At 36.7% G+C, this 19,349-nt stretch overlaps 1 protein-coding gene across 1 annotated transcript in view; it reads left to right on the top strand.

Annotated features, from left to right (window-relative positions):
* PLCB1 (phospholipase C beta 1) overlaps positions 1-5,507 on the top strand; it is a 618,667-nt gene extending 613,160 nt beyond the window's left edge. The window contains exon 32 of the mRNA XM_006921600.3: positions 3,388-5,507. Within this exon, the coding sequence (XP_006921662.1) occupies positions 3,388-3,615 (228 nt within the window). The 3' untranslated portion in view covers positions 3,616-5,507. The remainder of the gene's footprint in view (positions 1-3,387) is intronic.
* Positions 5,508-19,349: the final 13,842 nt, after the last annotated feature.

Here is a 19,349-nt window from a genome sequence, read left to right as displayed (position 1 = left end):
TTATTTAAAATTATTTAAAATAATTATTAAAATTAAATTATTGTTATTGTGATTATTATTAATTATGGTTAATAATTATTATTAATTCTTAGTATTATATTGTTATTGTGATTTATAATAAGGAATAATTTGGTCTTAGTCCCAGTTCCAGGCACAGAGCTTCTAAAATTCTTGGAATTTCCTAAGTGCTGAGACAATAAGAGTGTCTTTTTTATATTAATAAAGTGACTTTTGGAAAGCACCTAAGGATGGTGGCTGGTTGCTATGGGAACCAACCGTATGATTAGAGGATTGAAACTTTCATTCTCTGCCCTTGGCCCTCCAGGGAGTGGTGAGAGGCTGGAGACTGAGTTCAATAACCAATTAATTATATTGATCATGATACGCAATGGAACCTCCTTAAAAACCCAACAGGGCTTGGCAGCTCTGTGCCCTTTCCCTATACCTTGTCCTATGTATCTCTTCCATCTGGCCGTTCCTGGTTTATACCCTTTTATGATAAATCAGTGATCTAGTAAGTGAAGTGTTTCTCTGAGTCCTATAAACCACTCTAGCAAATTAATCAAGCCCAATGTTGGGTCAGGCGCGGGGGGGAGGTGGTCATTAGAACCTCCAAACTATAGCCAGTCAGTCAAAAACAGAGGTGACAATCTGGACTTTTGATTGGCATTTGAAGTGGTGGTGGGGCCTAGGGGGCTGTCTTATAGGACTGAACCCTTAACCTGTGGGATCTGATGCTATCTCCAGGTAGACAGTGTCAGAATGGAGTTCAGTTATATGATACCTAGCTAGAGTTGCAGAGAATTGTTTGGTGGTGTTGGGGGAAAACACACATCAGAACTGGGTACAGAATTGTAATGATTAAAATTAGATTATTAAAAATTATTAGAAAATGTTAACGTATTCGACGTTTTCTCACTATATATATGTAGTGAGAAATATATATATAAAATATATACTATACGTATAATATTTATATATAAAAGGAAATAGTATTATCAAGCACCATGGAATCTTGTCCAGCAATGACCCAAGAGAAATTAACTTCTAGGTCAGGTACAATATATCTATAGCTGAAGGTGCCCCAGTCTAACCTAAGTGAAAACTGCAATCTGATATTCCCTAAACCCAGGGCCCCATGCTTTTCTCCCTTTCCCTATATTCTTTAGAAACAAAACATTTTAACTGTATATGTTGCTGAATTAAAATTGAGGCAAATTGATGATGAGGTCCAGATAATAGTTACTGCAAACTATCAAACACCAGTCTGAGAGTTCACTGGTGCAAAGAATGACCATGTAAAAGCCTTCTAAATTGTTGAGACACCTGGGAAAGAATTGGCTATTGTCTTGCTGTGTTTGATGCCCTAGGGATTCGCCTGGCTCCCCGCGATGATGGTAGGGCTGTGTATAAAGTTGCCTTTGCTCCATCAGGGCCTCATGGATACCCCCTCATTGTGTGTTTCCTTCTTGGCTTAGTAGTGTTCATGTGCCAGTACAACATATTCATTAACACCCGCATTTTATGTTTTGAGAGAGTAGATGAGTTTTAATACTTAGGCCAACCAAGCTATTTTTATCAGGAATTTTTGATGTATTAAAAAAAAAAAAAAAGTCATTCAAATAGTTCCACAATCCATTACCTGAGACTCCGGGGTTGTTTTTCAGAATTTATAATTTTTCTGATTTTGGAAAGGTAACATGATATATGTACCATAGGCACAATATCCCATGGTATTACAATTATAATACCCTCATAATTATATAAATTAATGTCTACAGTACCATGCATGGATATTCATGGATATGAAGTGGGATAAATAAGAATTATAAATAACCTTATATTAGTTAATGCCAATGAATTTGCCAAAAATTTACAAAAATCTTCTATATTTCAGAACTTAGGGATTTTAGAATTGCAGATAAGGGATTATGGATCTATATTAAATAACCAAGCTTTGGCAAAATTTCTCTGGAATAGAAGTAAAAGCACAAACGAATTGAACTAGGGGATTTCTTAGGCTGCAGGCACTCGCCAGAATGGGGTGAGCGGAGGCGGTCAAGACTCCAAGGGGCAGATGCCTTGAGCACTGTCTTCACCCCAGATGGTCTAGGGATCAGGGCAAGCACTAGAAACTTCATTGAATCTCCAGAGGAAGAACATATAGCCAGGATCAAGACAAAAAGTAGAATTGGGAGCTCAGCATACAGCCAGGACAGGAAGATAATCAGAGTGTCCAAAGTGGACCAGCAGCTTTGGCATCACCTGTGAGCCCTGAGAAATGTAAGATCTTGGGCCCCACCCAGATTTCCTGAATCAGAATCAAAAATCAAGATCCTAGAAGATAAAGTTTGAGAAGCATGAAAAGAAATCATTTAAAGGTTTTAAAGACTTATCTTAAGAAAAGCTACCTCAATGCTCCTAAGAAGAAAAAAAGTACTTAGTCTCACACATCATTTCTAAGAATTTGCTTCTTGCTTACCATTCAATAAGTAAAGAGAATTTTATTTTAAATTCTGGGTTTTGATTGGGATCAGCACTGCAAAGCTTCCCAGGAGGCAGCATCCACCACCGGCCCCGACCCTCAGCCCACTTCTCTGAGGACTCCAGCTTTTACTTGCTTTAGGAGTAGGGCCACCATGTAAGTCTGCATTTGAAGAAAAGGTTCTGTGACTTTTAAATGTCCAAGAATTCTCCAGAGCATTAAACAAATAAATTTAAAGTTTACAGCTTGGCTAAAACAGTTTATGAAATGAATAAAAATTAGAATAAAAAATCAAAATTAAGAGGTGATAAAAGAAGTCAAAATAGAAGTTAAAGTTGGTTATATGAGTATGTTTAGTTTGTGAAAATGCATTCAGCTCCTCTTTAGAAATGTGGTTTTCCAGCCCCTGTGTGAAGCGACACTTCACCAAGCCCCACCTTGATCCTTGGTCCACTCCTGTCAGCTTCTTCGTTCTCCCCACCTCAATTCAGGACTGACCTAGGCACTCCCAGCTATCAGTAGCTTCCAACCCCTATGTTTAAGAACTTCAAATCACGTTACTTCTATAAATTTTTTCAAAAGACCCATCTCTCTCTCTCTCTCTCTCTCTCTCTCTCTCTCCTTCATATTCTCCCTGTATATTATATCTATATTTATTTATATTATTGCAGGTCTTTAGCCCGATTCTGCCACACATAACCTGAACTTGACTTTCAGCTACGGACAAATGACATGACCAACTAAACTCTGTTTTACATCTTCTCTATAGGCAATCAGTGGATAATGCCAAAATTAAATTATTCCTCCCCCATCTTTGTACATATCTTTCAAGAAGTTCCTACATGGGTGGTTATAGAAACCTAAGTGACATTAAATCCTCCTCCTCTCTTGATGTCTTCCAGCTGCAGGTGGAGCTAGAGCAAGAGTACCAAGATAAGTTCAAAAGACTGCCTCTGGAGATTTTGGAGTTTGTGCAGGAAGCCATGAAGGGGAAGATCAGTGAGGACAGTAATCACAGTTCTGCCCCTTCCTCCTTGACCTCAGAGCCTGGAAAACTGAACCACAGGCCTCCCTCCAGTGAGGAGCTGGAAGGAGACCACCCAGGAAGAGAGTTTGATACTCCTCTGTGATTGTTCATGTTAGGCCTTCAGAATACTCATGGCCTCTCAAGCTCCATCAGATTTTCTCTTATTACAAAGATCACTGCCCAGAGCATCTTCCTGAGAAGCATCCCTTAGCCTAAAATCCATACCAAAAGGAGAATTCCAGAAGGACAGCGTCCTCATGCCTAGGCTTCATGTGTGATGTGGAAACTACTGCAGGTCTACTAGTAGAGAGTGCATGTATGTGGGATTTTTGTTTTCTTTCTGGTAGTAAATTCAAAGCAGGCAACTTCCAGGCTCCATGGACCATTAAATGAAGAACTATGTCTTCTTTGAAGAAAATCAAGCTCATGTTTTTATTTGAAGCTCTGGTGTAAAGTATTTTAAAGTAATAGAAATAGTTTGAGAAATGCATATCACTACTTAACATTATTGAACAGCCAACTTTGAACATTTTTTTTCCTACCTGCCCCTCAACTACCATATCTTCAAGTTAACGTGCATATTAGATTATTTCATTCTTTGCTTTGCAAGCACTGGTGGCTTGCAGTCTGCTAATTTATTTATCATAGAGGCATCAGTGTATTTGCTGCCAACATGGTTTTGTCAGATACCATAGTGATTCAAATAAGCTGGTTTTCTTTCTTGAAAAAAAAATCACTTGATCTGATCCTTGCCCTTCTCAGACTTAGCAATATGGCTTGTACATTTGACTGCATGAGAAAGCTGGCCACACACTTCCAGGCAGTGGGCTATCTGAGCTGACTATTTGTACTCAAAGTCTGGGTATTCACTGATTGTTGGCCTGAAGTAAGTAAATAACTACAAAGAGTCTGTTCAGTTGAATAAAAATAGTTGAGCTGATGTATGTTGAGCAGAGATTCAATCAGAGTAAACAGGTTCCAGTGGTTATTTTTCTGTCTGACATTTTTTATGGTTCATTTATTTTAATATAGAGATAAAGATTGAGTATTTATCTAGAAAATACACAGACCCACATATAAGTGATATATATTATCTTCATGTATATATGTACACATTCACCCATATAAATACAGACACATACACTATACACACACACACGCACACACACACATTCATTCGAGTGTAGATGTGTGTTTCTTAATTGACAATGACCCAAAACTCATCCACAAGACTTAAAACCAAATTTGCGGATAAATGGATATAGAAGAAAATGGTCAAACATCTAGATTTTGTGGATAAATTATATTGATATGCTAAGAAACAATTGATGGAGTCATTGATGCAAGTAGAGGTAGATTTAGATCTTAGAATATGAATTTGATATATATTTTGCAGGACCAATAACTGGATTTTAAGCTTGTTTTAATAATCAGAATATATAAAAATATATAGAACAGAAATATGGAAATTTATTAGTATCTTCCATAATTTAAAGTCTGAGAGATTTCAATAATTTTATTCTAACAAAAAAAATCTTTCATTATATATTTACTATGTACATTTAATTCACTGAACTGTGTATTTTTGTTAAGTTCCTATGTTAGATGGCATAAGAAAAACAAATTATATCATGCGAAAACTGATCAAAACATTACTGAAAGGTCTTAAGTAAGAGAGAATAATTATGTAGAGGAAGATATAGTTTAGAGAGTAACACAAAGAACATTGAAGTTGAAACCCTAAAGCAAAGATGCTCACAGTTTATTTTACTTTAAAAGAAACCTGTCTGATTGTAGCTTAGCAAAACATTTTAAATGCAAAAACCAGTTGTGTCCTGAAAACTATGTTTCCAGAATTTAATATTTTTATGGAGATTATTTTATTTAACTTTAAGCAATAACTAAGGATCACAATTAAGTTTTAGTCAAAATGAAGGCTTAGTGCAAACATTAGGAAAGAGTTTTTGATTTAAAAAAAAAAAAAAAAAACTTATTGAGACAGGGAGAAAAATTCCATCCTCTTTGGAGATGATGATAGTATTTTGACCGGAATGATTTGGGGTGTTAATTAGACACTTAATAAAACTTAACTTCAAATGAAAGAGAAATCTTTTGTAAATCATTCTACTTTTGCACTTTGAAAGAAAGGCATTAATCGTAAGGAAACAAGAATGGTCAAAATCGAATGCTGCATTTTTGTAAACAAAATTACAGACCGTCTAAAATTGCAGAAGAATGAACTAATAATAGCATTCATAACCAAACACAATGATGATGATTGCAGAATATCACATTTTAGTCCAGAAATAGACTAAGATTGAATAACCTTGACTTACACAAAACTGTTTTGGTAGTTGGATTTCATTATCTTAGTAACTCTAGTCATTTTACAATACGTTTGTATTTGGCCATTTACTGTAATCACATTTTTATATCTGTACAATGACACTTTTTGCAGTTGTGGGGTAGTGTGTAACACTGTCCATCTTGCATCATTGAAACTACTACAGTGATAATATCATTTAATAATATTAATATTACTTGAAATAGACTAAGATAAAGACAAGGGGTCTATATGATGTGCAGTTTTGTGCCTTTATGTATTTGCCTTGTTCTTTGTTGAATGTGTGAAAGTCTGTACCGTGATTTTCCTATAATAGAGAGTAGAGCTGTGTATTAAATTAGACCGTGCCCCTCTGATACCTTTACACTACTGAGAATAGCGTGGTTTTGGCCGTGTAAACCAGTTTTCAAAGTTCTAATGAAATGCCATATGTTTTTGGTTTTTAACATTTCATTTCAACATTTCAATATCACCATACATTAATTAATACTCCTGTAATAGATAAGCAGCCATTAAATAACTCTGAAAGAAAGGGCCATTGCTTGCATTACTTTGAATTTAATGTTGTGCTTGTGCACTGTATAAATATTGTTTGTGATGGATTGGACATTGTGACTTTTGCCTTTTCAAAAGAAAACAATAGGACAAAGTATTTGAAGCTCTTAAAATGTACATATTTTGGTTCTTCTATCTCAAATTATTTAAAATGCATAATTCACATTTTTGTAATAATTCTATGCAATTTTGTGGCATGATGTTTCTTCCACTTGTAATTTTATGTGCTTTCATCACAAATCCAAAGGAAACAATAAAAATTTCTTAACACAACCCAGCTGTTATTTCTTGGTGTCAGGGCCAACCTTCTTTTGATGGGCAAGATGGCAGGAGCAAGCATAATGCCAGTCTTTAGAGATGTAATGTGGACATTACATCTCTACATTACATTACATGCCCACATTATATTCCTGCACATCTGTGCCTGTGCAGGAATTTGAGATGCTGCAATGCTTGTGCCAGTGGGTACAGCTGTCATTATTCTGTCATTTCATCACCTCTCTCCAAGAGTGGTATTGCATTTGCCTGTTACTTCCCTATAGATCCTCCCTTTCTTTCTCCCTTCCTCCCTTCCTTCCTTCCTTGACCAAAGCTAAGGAAGGCAAAACAGTCAAAGGTTTCATGACAAATAGTGGAAGTGACAAAAGCTGACAGAGTACTTGATGTAAGCTTTCTTATAAAACAGATGAAAAATAATCTGTAACATTGATTTGAAAAAAAGGAATATATGTGTGAGTTATGAGAATGTCCCATAGGCACATCAAATGTAGTGCATTAGCTATCTGTTGCTACATTACACATTACTGCAGAACCTAGTGGCTTAAAGCAATAAGAAGTATCTCTTATCTCTCATAGTCTTTGTGAGTCAAGAATTCAGATAGGGCAAAACAGAGATGGCATGTTCTCTACTCCACAATGTCTGGGGCCTCAGCTGGAAGATTAGAAGGCTGGAGACTGGAATCTTCTGAAGACTAGTTTATCCACATATCTGATGGTTGATGACTTGTCAGCTGAGAGACAGTTGGGGCTCTGGCTGGAACACCCACATGTATCCTCTGCACATGGCTGGAGCTTTCTCACAATATGGTGGCTGGATTTCAAGGGTGAGCTTTCTGAGAGAAAGTCAGGCAGGAGCTGTGTCAAAATTTTTATGACCAAGCCTCTAAGTTGCATACTATCACTTATGCTGGACCCCATTCATCAGTGCTGTCACAAGCCCCTTCCCAGATTCAAGGAGAGGGAACAAACATAGTTGCCACCACACCTTAGGAAGAGTGTTGGTCACACTGAAAATATTAGGGATGGAATAAATATATAGGCATGACCATCTTTGGAAAATACAGTCTGCCATATACAGTGTGCAACAATCTGAATTTGCAGTTACACTCAATTTACTTTGTTTTCTATATCAATAACAATGATAACAATAAAACAACATCGTTCAGTTGCGCAAGCCAAAACATTGGCATCATCCTTGATAGATCCCTCTCTCTCAACCCTTTTCCAAGAAATCACCAAATTGGGCCAATTCTGACACTGTGAGAGCCCTCAGATTTGTTAACTTCCCCTTTGCTAGTGCCCAAGTTCAGGCCACTATCCCCTTCTACCTACCAAGGTTTTTCTAAATGGTTTCCATACCTCTAGTTCTAAACCATGTAACCAGGTCCCCACACCATAGCTAGACTGATCATACATAAGCAAAAATGGGATTAAACGTCTTTAATTGACCTCAACTGTCCTCAGGATACTATCTAAACCCCTTTATAAATGTTTGATATTTTACGTGATTTGTTCCTGCATAACTCTATAGCTTAATGTCTTAGTCCTCCTCTCTCACATCATACTCCAGCCGTATGAGTAATCTTGCCTCCTGGGCTTTTAAATAGTATTCTTTAAACTACTTAGACCCTTACTTTTTGCTTCTCTTTTCCGTGAATCCCTCCCCAAAACATACACACACACTCAGATTCTTTTTTTCCCTAGCTAACGCTTATTCATATCTATAGCATAAATGTCACTTCTTCTAGGAAGCCTTCTTAGTCTCACCCAAGCTCCTCCTCACCTGTGTTCCATTGCATCTTATCAGTTATCTATTGCTGCATAACAAACACCGCCAACACTTCGTGTCATAAACAATCATTTTCTGTCGGTTGAGAGTTTACAGATAGGTAGATGGCTCTGCTGGGCTGATCTCAACTGGACTCATCTATACATCTGCAGTCAGCTATGAGTTGGCTGGTGGCTGATCGTGGCTGGACTCTTTCAAGTGTCTGGGGCCTTGGCTGGAATAACTGGACTGACTTGGCTCTGCTCTATATGATTTCTCACCCTCCAGCAGGCTAGCATGGGTTTTCACATGTCAGAGACAGGATCCGGAGAACAAGCAAAAGTGTTCAAGGCCTCGTGAAATCAAAACTCAGAATTGGCACACCATTACCTCCACCATAGTCTAATGGTGAAAGTAAGTCATAAGACCAGCCTTGATAAAGAATAAAAGGACAATGCAATATTATAGAAAAAAGGATACAGACACACTGTAGTCTAATGGTTGCCACTAATGCAATCACTGCACCAAATACCTTATACTTTATTCCACGTATAGAGTACCTGCCAACTCTAATGTAATGGCCCTCTTACTTAGATACATCCCCCACTGACACTTTTAATACCAGATGTCATGTCTCGTTAACCACTGAATCCCCAAATCGACCATAATATAATCACTCAATAAATATTGCATTTATGGTGAATAAATTTGTTTGCTCATCTAGCTATTAATGCTATTATTTGCTCACCTAGCCGTTAGTCCTAAAGGAGATAAAAATAAACAATTGATATCAAAATAATAACTCAAAGATACAGTATTGTTTAGAACCCCATAAGGTGGCAAAAATTAATAGTAAGGCTGGATCACACAGGATCCACAACCTTCGCTTTTCACTTATGGCACAACCCCAAAACACAAAACAGCTAGCGAGGAACAAAAATAGGCCAATCCCAAATATTAGGTTCTGGAACATAGGTGAAGAAATTTAAGGGAATCCCAGGGGTATTCTTTTTGCCCACAAAAGAGAACTCAGCAGCCATTCTTGCCCCTGGCATCCATGCACAGTCCAGCTGTTTCTTTGAGCATTCTGCATGTTTTTTAATATCAATTTTGTTAAACTATAATTCGCATACTATAAAGTTCATCCTTTCTAAAGTACACATTTCAGGTGTTTTTAGTACATTCAAAAGTTGGTCATCAATCACCACTCTCTAGTTCCAGAACATTTTCATCCCCCCAGAAACAAACCCCATACTCGTTAGCCATTGCTTCCCATTTCTCTTCTTCCCACATCCTCTCTTCAACCACTGGATATCATTAATCTATTTTCTGTCTCTGTGGGTTTGCCTATTCTGGGCATTTTATATGATTAGATTGATACAATATGCGGTCTTTTGCATCTGGCTTCTTTCACTTAGCTTAAAATTTTTAAAGTTTCTCCATGTTGTAGCACATATCAGTACTTTATTCCTTTTAATGGTTAAATAATATGCCATTGTATACACATTTTATTTATTCATTCATCACATGATGGACATTTGGGTTGTTTCCACTTTTTGACTATTATGAATAATGCTTCAATAAACACTCATGTACAAATTGTTGCATAGAAATATGCTTTCAGTTCTCTTGGGTACATACCTAAGGGTGAAATTGCTGTGTCATATGATAACTCTATGTTTAACTTTTTAAGGAACTGCTAAATCATTTTCCAAAGTGGCTATACCATTCCCAGCAACATATGAAGTTTCTAATTTCTCCACATCCTTGCCAACACTTGTTTTCATCTTTTTGATTATAAGCATCCTAGTGGATGTGAAATAGTATATCACTGTGGTTTTGACTTGCATTTCCCTAATGACTAATGATGTTGTGTATATTGACCATACATATATCTTCTTTGGAGAAATGTCTATTCAAATCTTTTGCTCATTTTTTAATTGGGTGGCTATTTATTTTAAAATCTAGGTCCCCTTTTTTGACTTTTGTCCTCCAGTCACTTTTGTGCCTGTCTACCCCACAACTCTGTCTTAAGAAGGCTTTCTCAATTATCATTCTTCACAGGCCACTGAATAGCTGGAGGATGTTTGGAAAATGGTGCTGGTTATTTTCTATATTAATCCAAAAAGTCATTTGCTTATTTTTTTACTAAATGTCAAATATTTGTTTATTTTCCCAGATTTCTCTCTTCCTCCTAAAAATAGGGTACAAAATAAGCCTCATAAGTGTGGCTTGAACACACTGAGATCCAGTGAATTGCCCATGAAAGGAAATTTATTAAGGACAAGTGAAAGTTTAAATATTGCCATGGAAATATTTGCCACATATCCTTTAAAAGCTAGAATAACATAACATGTTATCAAACTTATAAGTTTAATGAATCAATAAGAAATGTATTAATAACAAAGAAAAAATATTTTCAATTAAACTATGACTCATCAAACATAAAGGTACATCTTAATTTCAGAAAAGTTCATAGTAAGCATTTATTTTAGAAATCAATGAAATACATAATTTTTCTTTTTATTTCAAAGAAATACCTATTTCATAAGAACCTAAGGTTGTACATTCATTTATTTAAAATCAATAGAAACCCCAATCTCTACTCAAAGTAACACCAGTCCGAGACCCAGAAAATAGTTGAAAAGGAGAGATTATTTGTACTGAAATCTCTAGAAAATGTGCTGAAATAGTATTTGATTCAAAATGTACTGCAAAGTCTCTTAAAACTGCTTTTCACATTTCTTTCTAATATGTATGTGATTATCACAGATCTAGGAGCTGCCCCCCAAATCTCCCAGCCTGTGCAGACTCTTGCCTTCTCGCCCCCTCATCTTCATCTCTGGATTTATTCTATTTTCTTTAATCATTTTTAACCTTTTGAGTAATCCTTTAACCTTTCCAATGTAAATCATCCTGTCTTTCCTGAATGCCCTAGTGTTGCTTAATTTAGCCCCCAAAAGGCTCACAAGCTAAGTAGGCAAAAAAATATAATTATTCTTACACTGGGAGAGGCTATAAATACTCCAGTGTAAACATTTTTTTAATAATGAATTCAGTGAACACATATTTAATATACATCTACTATGTTCCGGAACTACTGGTTCTGCCCCAGGCTCAGTCAGGTTAGAAACCCAGGTATCTTGGTCATAATCATGCAGAGATTAATATATCTTTAAAGCCAGTACTTCAAAATAAATCATATTGCATGTCTCTTTCCCAACACTGTCTTTTATTGGGACAGTGTTAATGATACATGCATGCATGTACACACAACGACCAACTTGGAACAGAGAGTCTTCAGCATCAAATGGCATTTAGCACTTTTTATCCTCCAAAAGTTGCTTTCCTAAGTCACTTCCCATTTGCCTGAATCGAAGGGCAACCCTAACTTTTTGAACTAGGATATGGTTTATATTCCACTGAGAGAGGGTTTATGAGTCCAAGTAGTTTATTTGGGAAATAAATTTGCACTGAGATCTCTATTAATAATGCCAGAGTAGGGTTTGATTCACAAAACACTACAAAGTCTCCTTAAAATACTTTCCCTGTTGATTTCTCTCCCTGTATTTGATTATTGCAGTTATAATATCTGCCCCCAAAATTTCTCTCAATACTCAATTGATTTATTCTATTTTTTTTTCTTGATTCTATTTTCTTTAACTAAGACAAGGATATGAAAAAAGCCAAGGAAAGTTATTTTGAGCAGGTTAGTACTGTGAGCAGCTGAACTCACTGCCCTGTGCACCCAGGTGATGAACTCAGGTGACCTCTGGAGCAGGCTAAGAGCTACATTCTAAACCAAAACACATCAAGATAGGCCCCATTCCATCTGTATGTAACGTGTATGCGAAAGTCAGGCAAACAGGTTTCTATAAAGCTATCTATGAAGTAGGAATTATAATGACCTTTACTTATTAAGCTTCAAACTTCAAACTTCGCTTCGTCCACCTCTCAGACTTATAAGTGAACATAATCTCAACTTTATCCACTCTCAGGAGAATGAACTCAGAAAAGAGGCATGTGCTGGCCCTAGACTTGGGTTTAGGGGCATTTGGGCAGGGAATTCGGGAATGTCCTAAAAAGGGTTTGTGATATATAGGTTGGCAAGTGCCTTAGGCCTAGCAAATTCCTTTTATGGGTAATGCACAGCCAGAAGAAGGCCAGAGTGGGCCCCTCGAAAGCATGGAGTCCAAGGCAGGGGCTCTCCTTGGCTGGATCTAGGACGGTACTGCTTCTAAACACAAGTAGCTAGATAATCTTTAAAATATAAAATAATGTAATATTCCCCTGTCCAAAATTTTTCCCATCTGATTCTCTCTTTATTCAAAAAGCTAAGCTTCTCTGTGTTCCAGGACCTTCTCAGGGAAGGGGACCAGCAATGTGAAAAGCTAGAAATCTGTGAGCTGCTTCTCCTGGGCTTTATCTTTCAAAAGCCTGTATACTAAGCAAAATGGAGACAATCCCAGTTATGGACAAATGTTTGGGAGAAATCATGAACAAAGTAACTTTTGTCTGAGCTTAAAGAAATAAAGAGATACAAAGAATGTGTTAAGAGTATAGGTCTTAGGGGGTTCCTGAGAGAGGAATTTTGCCTCCTTATGCAAAGCACCAATGAAATAAGAAGACTCCAAAGGAAGTACAGTCAACCTTACCAAATTGTACTTAGACAGCTTCAAGAAATTTCTATATTCTAGAGAGGCATAGAAACAACAAAAAAATTCCAGGATCCCCAAAGATAGAACAGATGAAGCAGAGAGAACTGATGAATTTAAATAGACCAGCAATACAGAAACCACGCAGGATAACGGATGACTCAGTGGGGTCCTGCAGAGAAAGCTGAATTAAAGATGAAGTGGGCACCCCCTCTGCAATATCTTGACAAGGCACAAGCCCTCTTGGATATAGCTGCAACTAAAAGAGTTACCTAAGAATTTTTAGAGGATTGGATCCTCAAAAAATAAACTAGGTTGAGTCATATAAAAATAATGTACATTTTTCCAAAGGCTTCTGAATTCATGAAGATAATTCTTTGTACCTAAAAAGTCTAAGTTAATCCAAAATGTCCTTTAAGATGACCACATACTTTTATAATACTCAAGATAAAAGGTTGTTCAACCGGCCAACCATGGTAAAGAAAGAGATCCCTTAGAGCATTCTCTGAGACCTGAGATAGCAATGCCTTCTAACAAAAAGAATTAGTGTTTGTTTCTACATGGTTCCTAGGGGAGTATCCAACCCAGAGTGTCCCATGTTGACCATCCACTCTGTTCTCATTGCCTGAAAACTTGGTAATAATGTTTCATTTAATCCCAAAATTTGCCCTTCTCTAATTTTAAGACCTGGGAATACCTAAATTTTCACCTGAATATGCTTGATTCTGCACTCTACCTTTTCAATTCCAATGGCCCATGATGCTCTATAGTTCAATATATTGGCTTATTCCATTTTGTCAGTGCTGGATCCTAACTCTGGAGATATAAAATGATGCTCTATGCTTTTTATATTGTTTACTACTTGCTTAAACCCCGCATTACCCATAGGGAAGTTGGATAACTACAAGGCAAAAATTAGCTATTTCAGCTCTCCATTTCCTCCCATATCCTCCCTGCTCTTCCCAAGTTCATTCTTGTTCCATTCAGCACATTGATTTTGTAATGACCTCTGAGAAAACTGTCATTTTCAACTAACAATCCTAGTTCAAAATTCTTCTGACCTCTCTGCCAATTCATTGATCTGCTCTTCAGCTGAGTCTAATCTGCTGTTAAGCCAGTCTTTTGAGTTGTTTGTTTGCTATTTCAGTTATTGCTCTTTTAATATATTTTCTCTAGATGTTTTATTTAGTATTATTTTAAAACTGTTAGATAATTATTCATAGTGTCTGTTCTCTGAAGATTATTTTTACTTGTCTTTTTTCCCTTATGGGTAATAAGATTTTTATATTTGTAAGTTTCACAGTTTGGTTTCTTCTGGTTCTTGCTTATGTTGCTTTATTTTCTTGTGTGCTTAATTATTTTTTACCGTATAATACTTATTTTCCTTGAAAAATTATTTATGGGCATGCCCTGAGACCTGGAATGGAGATGCCTTCTAAGAAAAAGAACAGGTGTTTGCTTCTACACGGTGCCTAGGAGAGATTCCAACCCAATACCTTTAGTGCTTTTTAAAAATGTTTTTGAACAATTAATGTATATAATGGTCCATTTTAAGAATAAGAATTCTTATGAGGCTAGTTTGTAGAAACCACCTCTCAGAACTGTTTTTCTTCCAGCTAAGAATAAAAGAAACTTCATTTTTGTTCTATAATAAATATAGTGTTAGAATTACTTCTTGTTTTCCTTTTCTAACATTGAACCCTTTGGGGCACCAACCTAATAGGTGAAGTGTCTATTGTTAGATTCTCTAATTTGAATGGAATCTTAGACTTTAATATATTTGTATCATCCAGTGAGGCCATCAAAATTAAAGTTCAAATTTGCTTGCATAGATAGATATTCTCAGAATAAAATCAGCTTCAGTGTTCTGCTTACTTCTTTGGATTCTAGCTTTCCCTTAGATTTTGGCCTGATAATTATTATTATCTCTTCATTACCTTTTAGAAAATATTTTGGTTTTTATTTTATCTAGTATTTTGCTTGTTCTTTGCAGGAAAATTACTCAGTTTCTATTGAGTATACTTTGAAATTTTAAAACTATTTTCCTGAAGAACACCTTTGATGCTCCCTAGACCAGGTCTTGTATCTGGACAACATGAAAGTGTTACTGTCAATAAAATGAAAGTATAGCCAATGAAAATTTAAAAATTAAGTAGCTCATTTATTGTTTGGTAATACTCATATATCTCAGCTGAAATAGCAATTAGACAGGGAAATGTCAGATTGAGATGGCAAAACCTCTCCCTATAATCCAAAGACCTTCAAGTTGTCAAATGTATGTATGATACCCTTGTAAGCTAAATTTAGCATTAAAAGCTCTAATTTTTCTCGGAGATGTGTAAAAATTTATCTAGCCTGACAGTTCCCTGTTGGACAGACCTCTGAGAAGTCAATTATTCTCATCAAAGCCAATTTTAATTTATGCACATGAAATTACTCCTGAATTTCTTATATGATTTTTATAGACATTGTAATATCAAATTAAAGGACTAATGGCTTCAAGACAGTAATATAAAACGTGATCCTGAGTTACCAATTTGCCAAAGGAACAAATGTTTTGGTTATGTGACATCTTTACTAAGAAATAAATATTATATTTATTTGTATTCTTGATTGTATCCCCAGTGCTTATTGTAGCACTGGGCCAAGCACAATGGCTAAAAATCAATAAAGATTGAATAAATTAATTAACCTGTGGTAGGTTGATTTTAAAATGACACTAATTCAAAACCTTTCTACATTTTTGTAATGTGACTTTGTAGATTCTGCCATCAAAGGTGATGTCTATTCTCCACCCTTGAATCTGGGCTTGCCTTATGAAGGGCTTTGGATAATAGAGTGAGATAACTCCATTTTTCCAATTCCTAAACTAGACTTCTATTTTTTAAAACCCTCACAGTGAGAACAGGCCTGTGCTCGCCTGCTGGAGGATGAGAGACCTCATGAAACAGAGTTGACCTCATTTTCTCAGCTGAAGCACCAGATATGTAATAGGGCCAAACCAAGATTAACTAAGCCACGTAGCCAACCAGCAGCTGACCATGAGTGCATGAGTAAGCTTAATTGAGGCAGGGGTCCTGGCCCAAAGCAGCAGAACCAACCAATCTGCAAACTTGTAAGCATTAGTGATTTTTGTTTTGAGCCACTCAATTTTGGGATAGTTTGTTACACATCAGTAACTGACTGGTACAAAATCTTTGTTACAAGCCTTCCTGAGAGTATTTTAAAGGAGGGGTAGCAGGTTGAAAATAAGAATTTCTCAATTCCAGTTCAGTCTCTGCTATGAGCTTGCGGATCTTGCACAGAACTATCCTCTCTGTGCTTTAAGTTTGAGAGTCCTTTAAGTTCTAATTTTATATATTGTGTAGAATCCCCCCAAATGCTTTATTCTTCATTTCTATCATCCCTAAACAGTGAGAAAATTTGATTTTTTAAAAAACAGTTGAGTATTTATCAAGTCTACTGGGAATTTGCTTATACATTAAGCATTGGAAATTATAGAAAATCTAGGTGAGTGTGTTCTTACTCTAAGCCACCCCTGAAAGTATATTTTTAGAAAAATTTTTATTAAATATTTTTGTGATTTTTGTTTTTGTTTGATTTTGCCATCCTATTTTCAAAGTAATAGTCAAAGAAAAGTTATTAAAGTAAGTGTCCTTGTTAATCCAAGCTTTAATGAACTTTTACACTTTACCATCATCCCAAATTGAGACACAAAACAGATTAACAATGAAACAAATTTACCACTCCAATATCTGCCTGGTTTTTACTAGCACGTTATATTACTGGAGTAGAGAGATGAGATCATTGGACTTCACCGTCCTCAGTTCTGTAAAGTGTAATGGATTCATATATACAAATGGACTCAAATACATAGCTTTGTGTTTACACAAGAGAAGTCCATATGATAGTAATTCTTAGTATGTGAGAATTAAGGACCTCTTTGAAGATGTGAAGAAAACTGGGAACCCATGATTCAGAAAAGTACATATATGTACATATTCACATAGTGGACTATTTTGAGCTTTTTGTCTTCTTGCCATCTTATAAACACTGTTATTATTCTTGAGGATTTTTCCACCTTATTAATCTGGGTATGCCAGAGGAGACACTAGAAATTTACTCCCCAAAGTTGAAAATGTAGTACAGACACATGGCCTAGGATCAACCATTCAGGTAAAAATGAATGAGACATTGGGAAGTGGGCACTGCACAGATCCATTTTGGTGAGGATGGAGGCAAAGACACCGAGATTTCGGGAACAGTAGTGGATGGGGGTTCTGAAATGCTGTGCTGCATGGCAGCTGGGTGAGGTACAATGACTCTGTCCAAGAGTAGAGGCAGCAGGATGTTCCCTGGAGCAATCTTCAGCGTGACTTTGAAGTTGTTCCCTTGCTGTGTAGCTGCCAAGCCTGATTTTCAGATCCTTTCAAGGATGCTGCGAGTTATCTAATGCCCTTAAGAAATTATTAAACTATGTATGCAACAGAGAACTCTGACTGACACACACAAAAAACAGATTTTGTCCATAAATTCAAAATTTTGTAAGACTCCCTGAAAACCATTCATGAGTTAGCTGTCTTAGAATACATAGGTGCTCATACATTATATTATCAGATTAGAGAGGTAAAAACTGGGATAGAGAATGGAGTCAGACAGGGCTTCTTGGTATGGGACAGTAAACACTGGGTGGAATAAGCAAACTTGGCTCTAGTCTTCTCTTTGCTACTAACTGCCCAGTCATTCAGCACTAGGCAGCATCTTTGTCCCCTGCCCTGAATGTCGCCAGCATTGTGACCAATAGAATGAGATGCTGTATGACTTCCAAGGCCAGGTCAGACAAGGTAACACAGCTTCTGCCTAGTGTCCTGGGACACCCTGAGCCATCATATAAGATTTCTAAGCAACAGAGGCCACCATGCTGTGAGCAAGCCCGGACCATATGGAGAGGCCATGTGAGTGCTCCTGAGGTGCCAGCTGAAAGCCAGTATCAACTGCCATACAGGACTCTATTGTTTTTCATGCAAATTGATAAATCAGCTCAGGATAATAGGCATCAATGAGAACTGTCCAAGGCAAAACTGACATATGGTCATCTTAGTGATCATCTACTTTGAGTTAAGGACTTGGGACTTACTTTACCTTCGTGGACTTAAAATGCATAGAGGGTTGTGAGCCAGTAGATGTTACAAATCTCAGTGCCTATAAGAATAAGGCAAGTAACAAAAACACACAGATAGTTGAAAATGAGTAATAGATCACGGCAGGGATTTCAGGAACCTGAAAGCACATACTCAGTCCAGAGAGAACAAACATTCAGTTCCCATTTACTATCAAAAAGAAATGCAGGCTCAATATTTCCCAGCATTCTGATTTTTTTCAAGGGAAGCTCAAAATCTAAAAAAATCTAAGTTAAATTTTCAACTTAAAAGTAACTTTAAAAAGTTAAAATCTTCAACTTAAATTCAAAACTCATTAAACAAACTTTAAGGTAGTCTTGTGGGCTAAAGGATTTCAACGAACTCTTCAGGCTTATGGGCCAAAATTAACTTAAACACCCTACTGCCACTCTTAGATGTCTGCTAATTATGGCTGTGCACAGGCTCACTTTGGGGGCTGCTGTTATCTTTGTTAGAGGGTACGTTGTGTCACAAGTCACTCTTTTCTCTTGTCTCAGGATTCCAGATTGAAGCTGATTTAAGCTCATTTTCAATACCTTGAGTAAAAGGAATTTTACCCGATCAGGTCAGTTTACGTAAATGTCCATCCAAGTACAGAAAAAATCTTGCAAATCATTAACTCCATGTATTACTCAGCTATTACAATAATACTATGTAACAAATATCCAAACACCTTATAGCGACAAGCATTACTGTCACAATAGGCTGGACTTAGCTGGATGTCTCCGCTTTAGGCTGTGGGTCAGCTAGACTGTGGATTGAATTCAGGTTTGCTCTTCTAGGAGCAGCAGTGACCTAGCAGAAACTCCTTTCAGTGCAGATCACCAGAGCAGAAGAGCCAAGCTGAACTGTATAAGTTCAATCAAGGCTTCTGTCCTCCTCATATATGCAAATATTTTATTGGCCAAAGCAAGTGACATGGCCAACCCCAATATTCAAAGAGCCAGGAAGTACTCTCTACCCACTACAGAAAGGGGAGAAAAGTGAATACTCACTGAAATAGAATCCTAACGCTCATATTTAAGATGTCTTTTTTAAAAGCTGGTTTCCTTTTTA

Source organism: Pteropus alecto, unplaced genomic scaffold, assembly GCF_000325575.1.
Source record: "Pteropus alecto unplaced genomic scaffold, ASM32557v1 scaffold45, whole genome shotgun sequence".
NCBI classification, from domain to species: Eukaryota; Metazoa; Chordata; class Mammalia; order Chiroptera; family Pteropodidae; genus Pteropus; species Pteropus alecto.
This window is presented reverse-complemented; position numbering and strand designations above follow the sequence as displayed.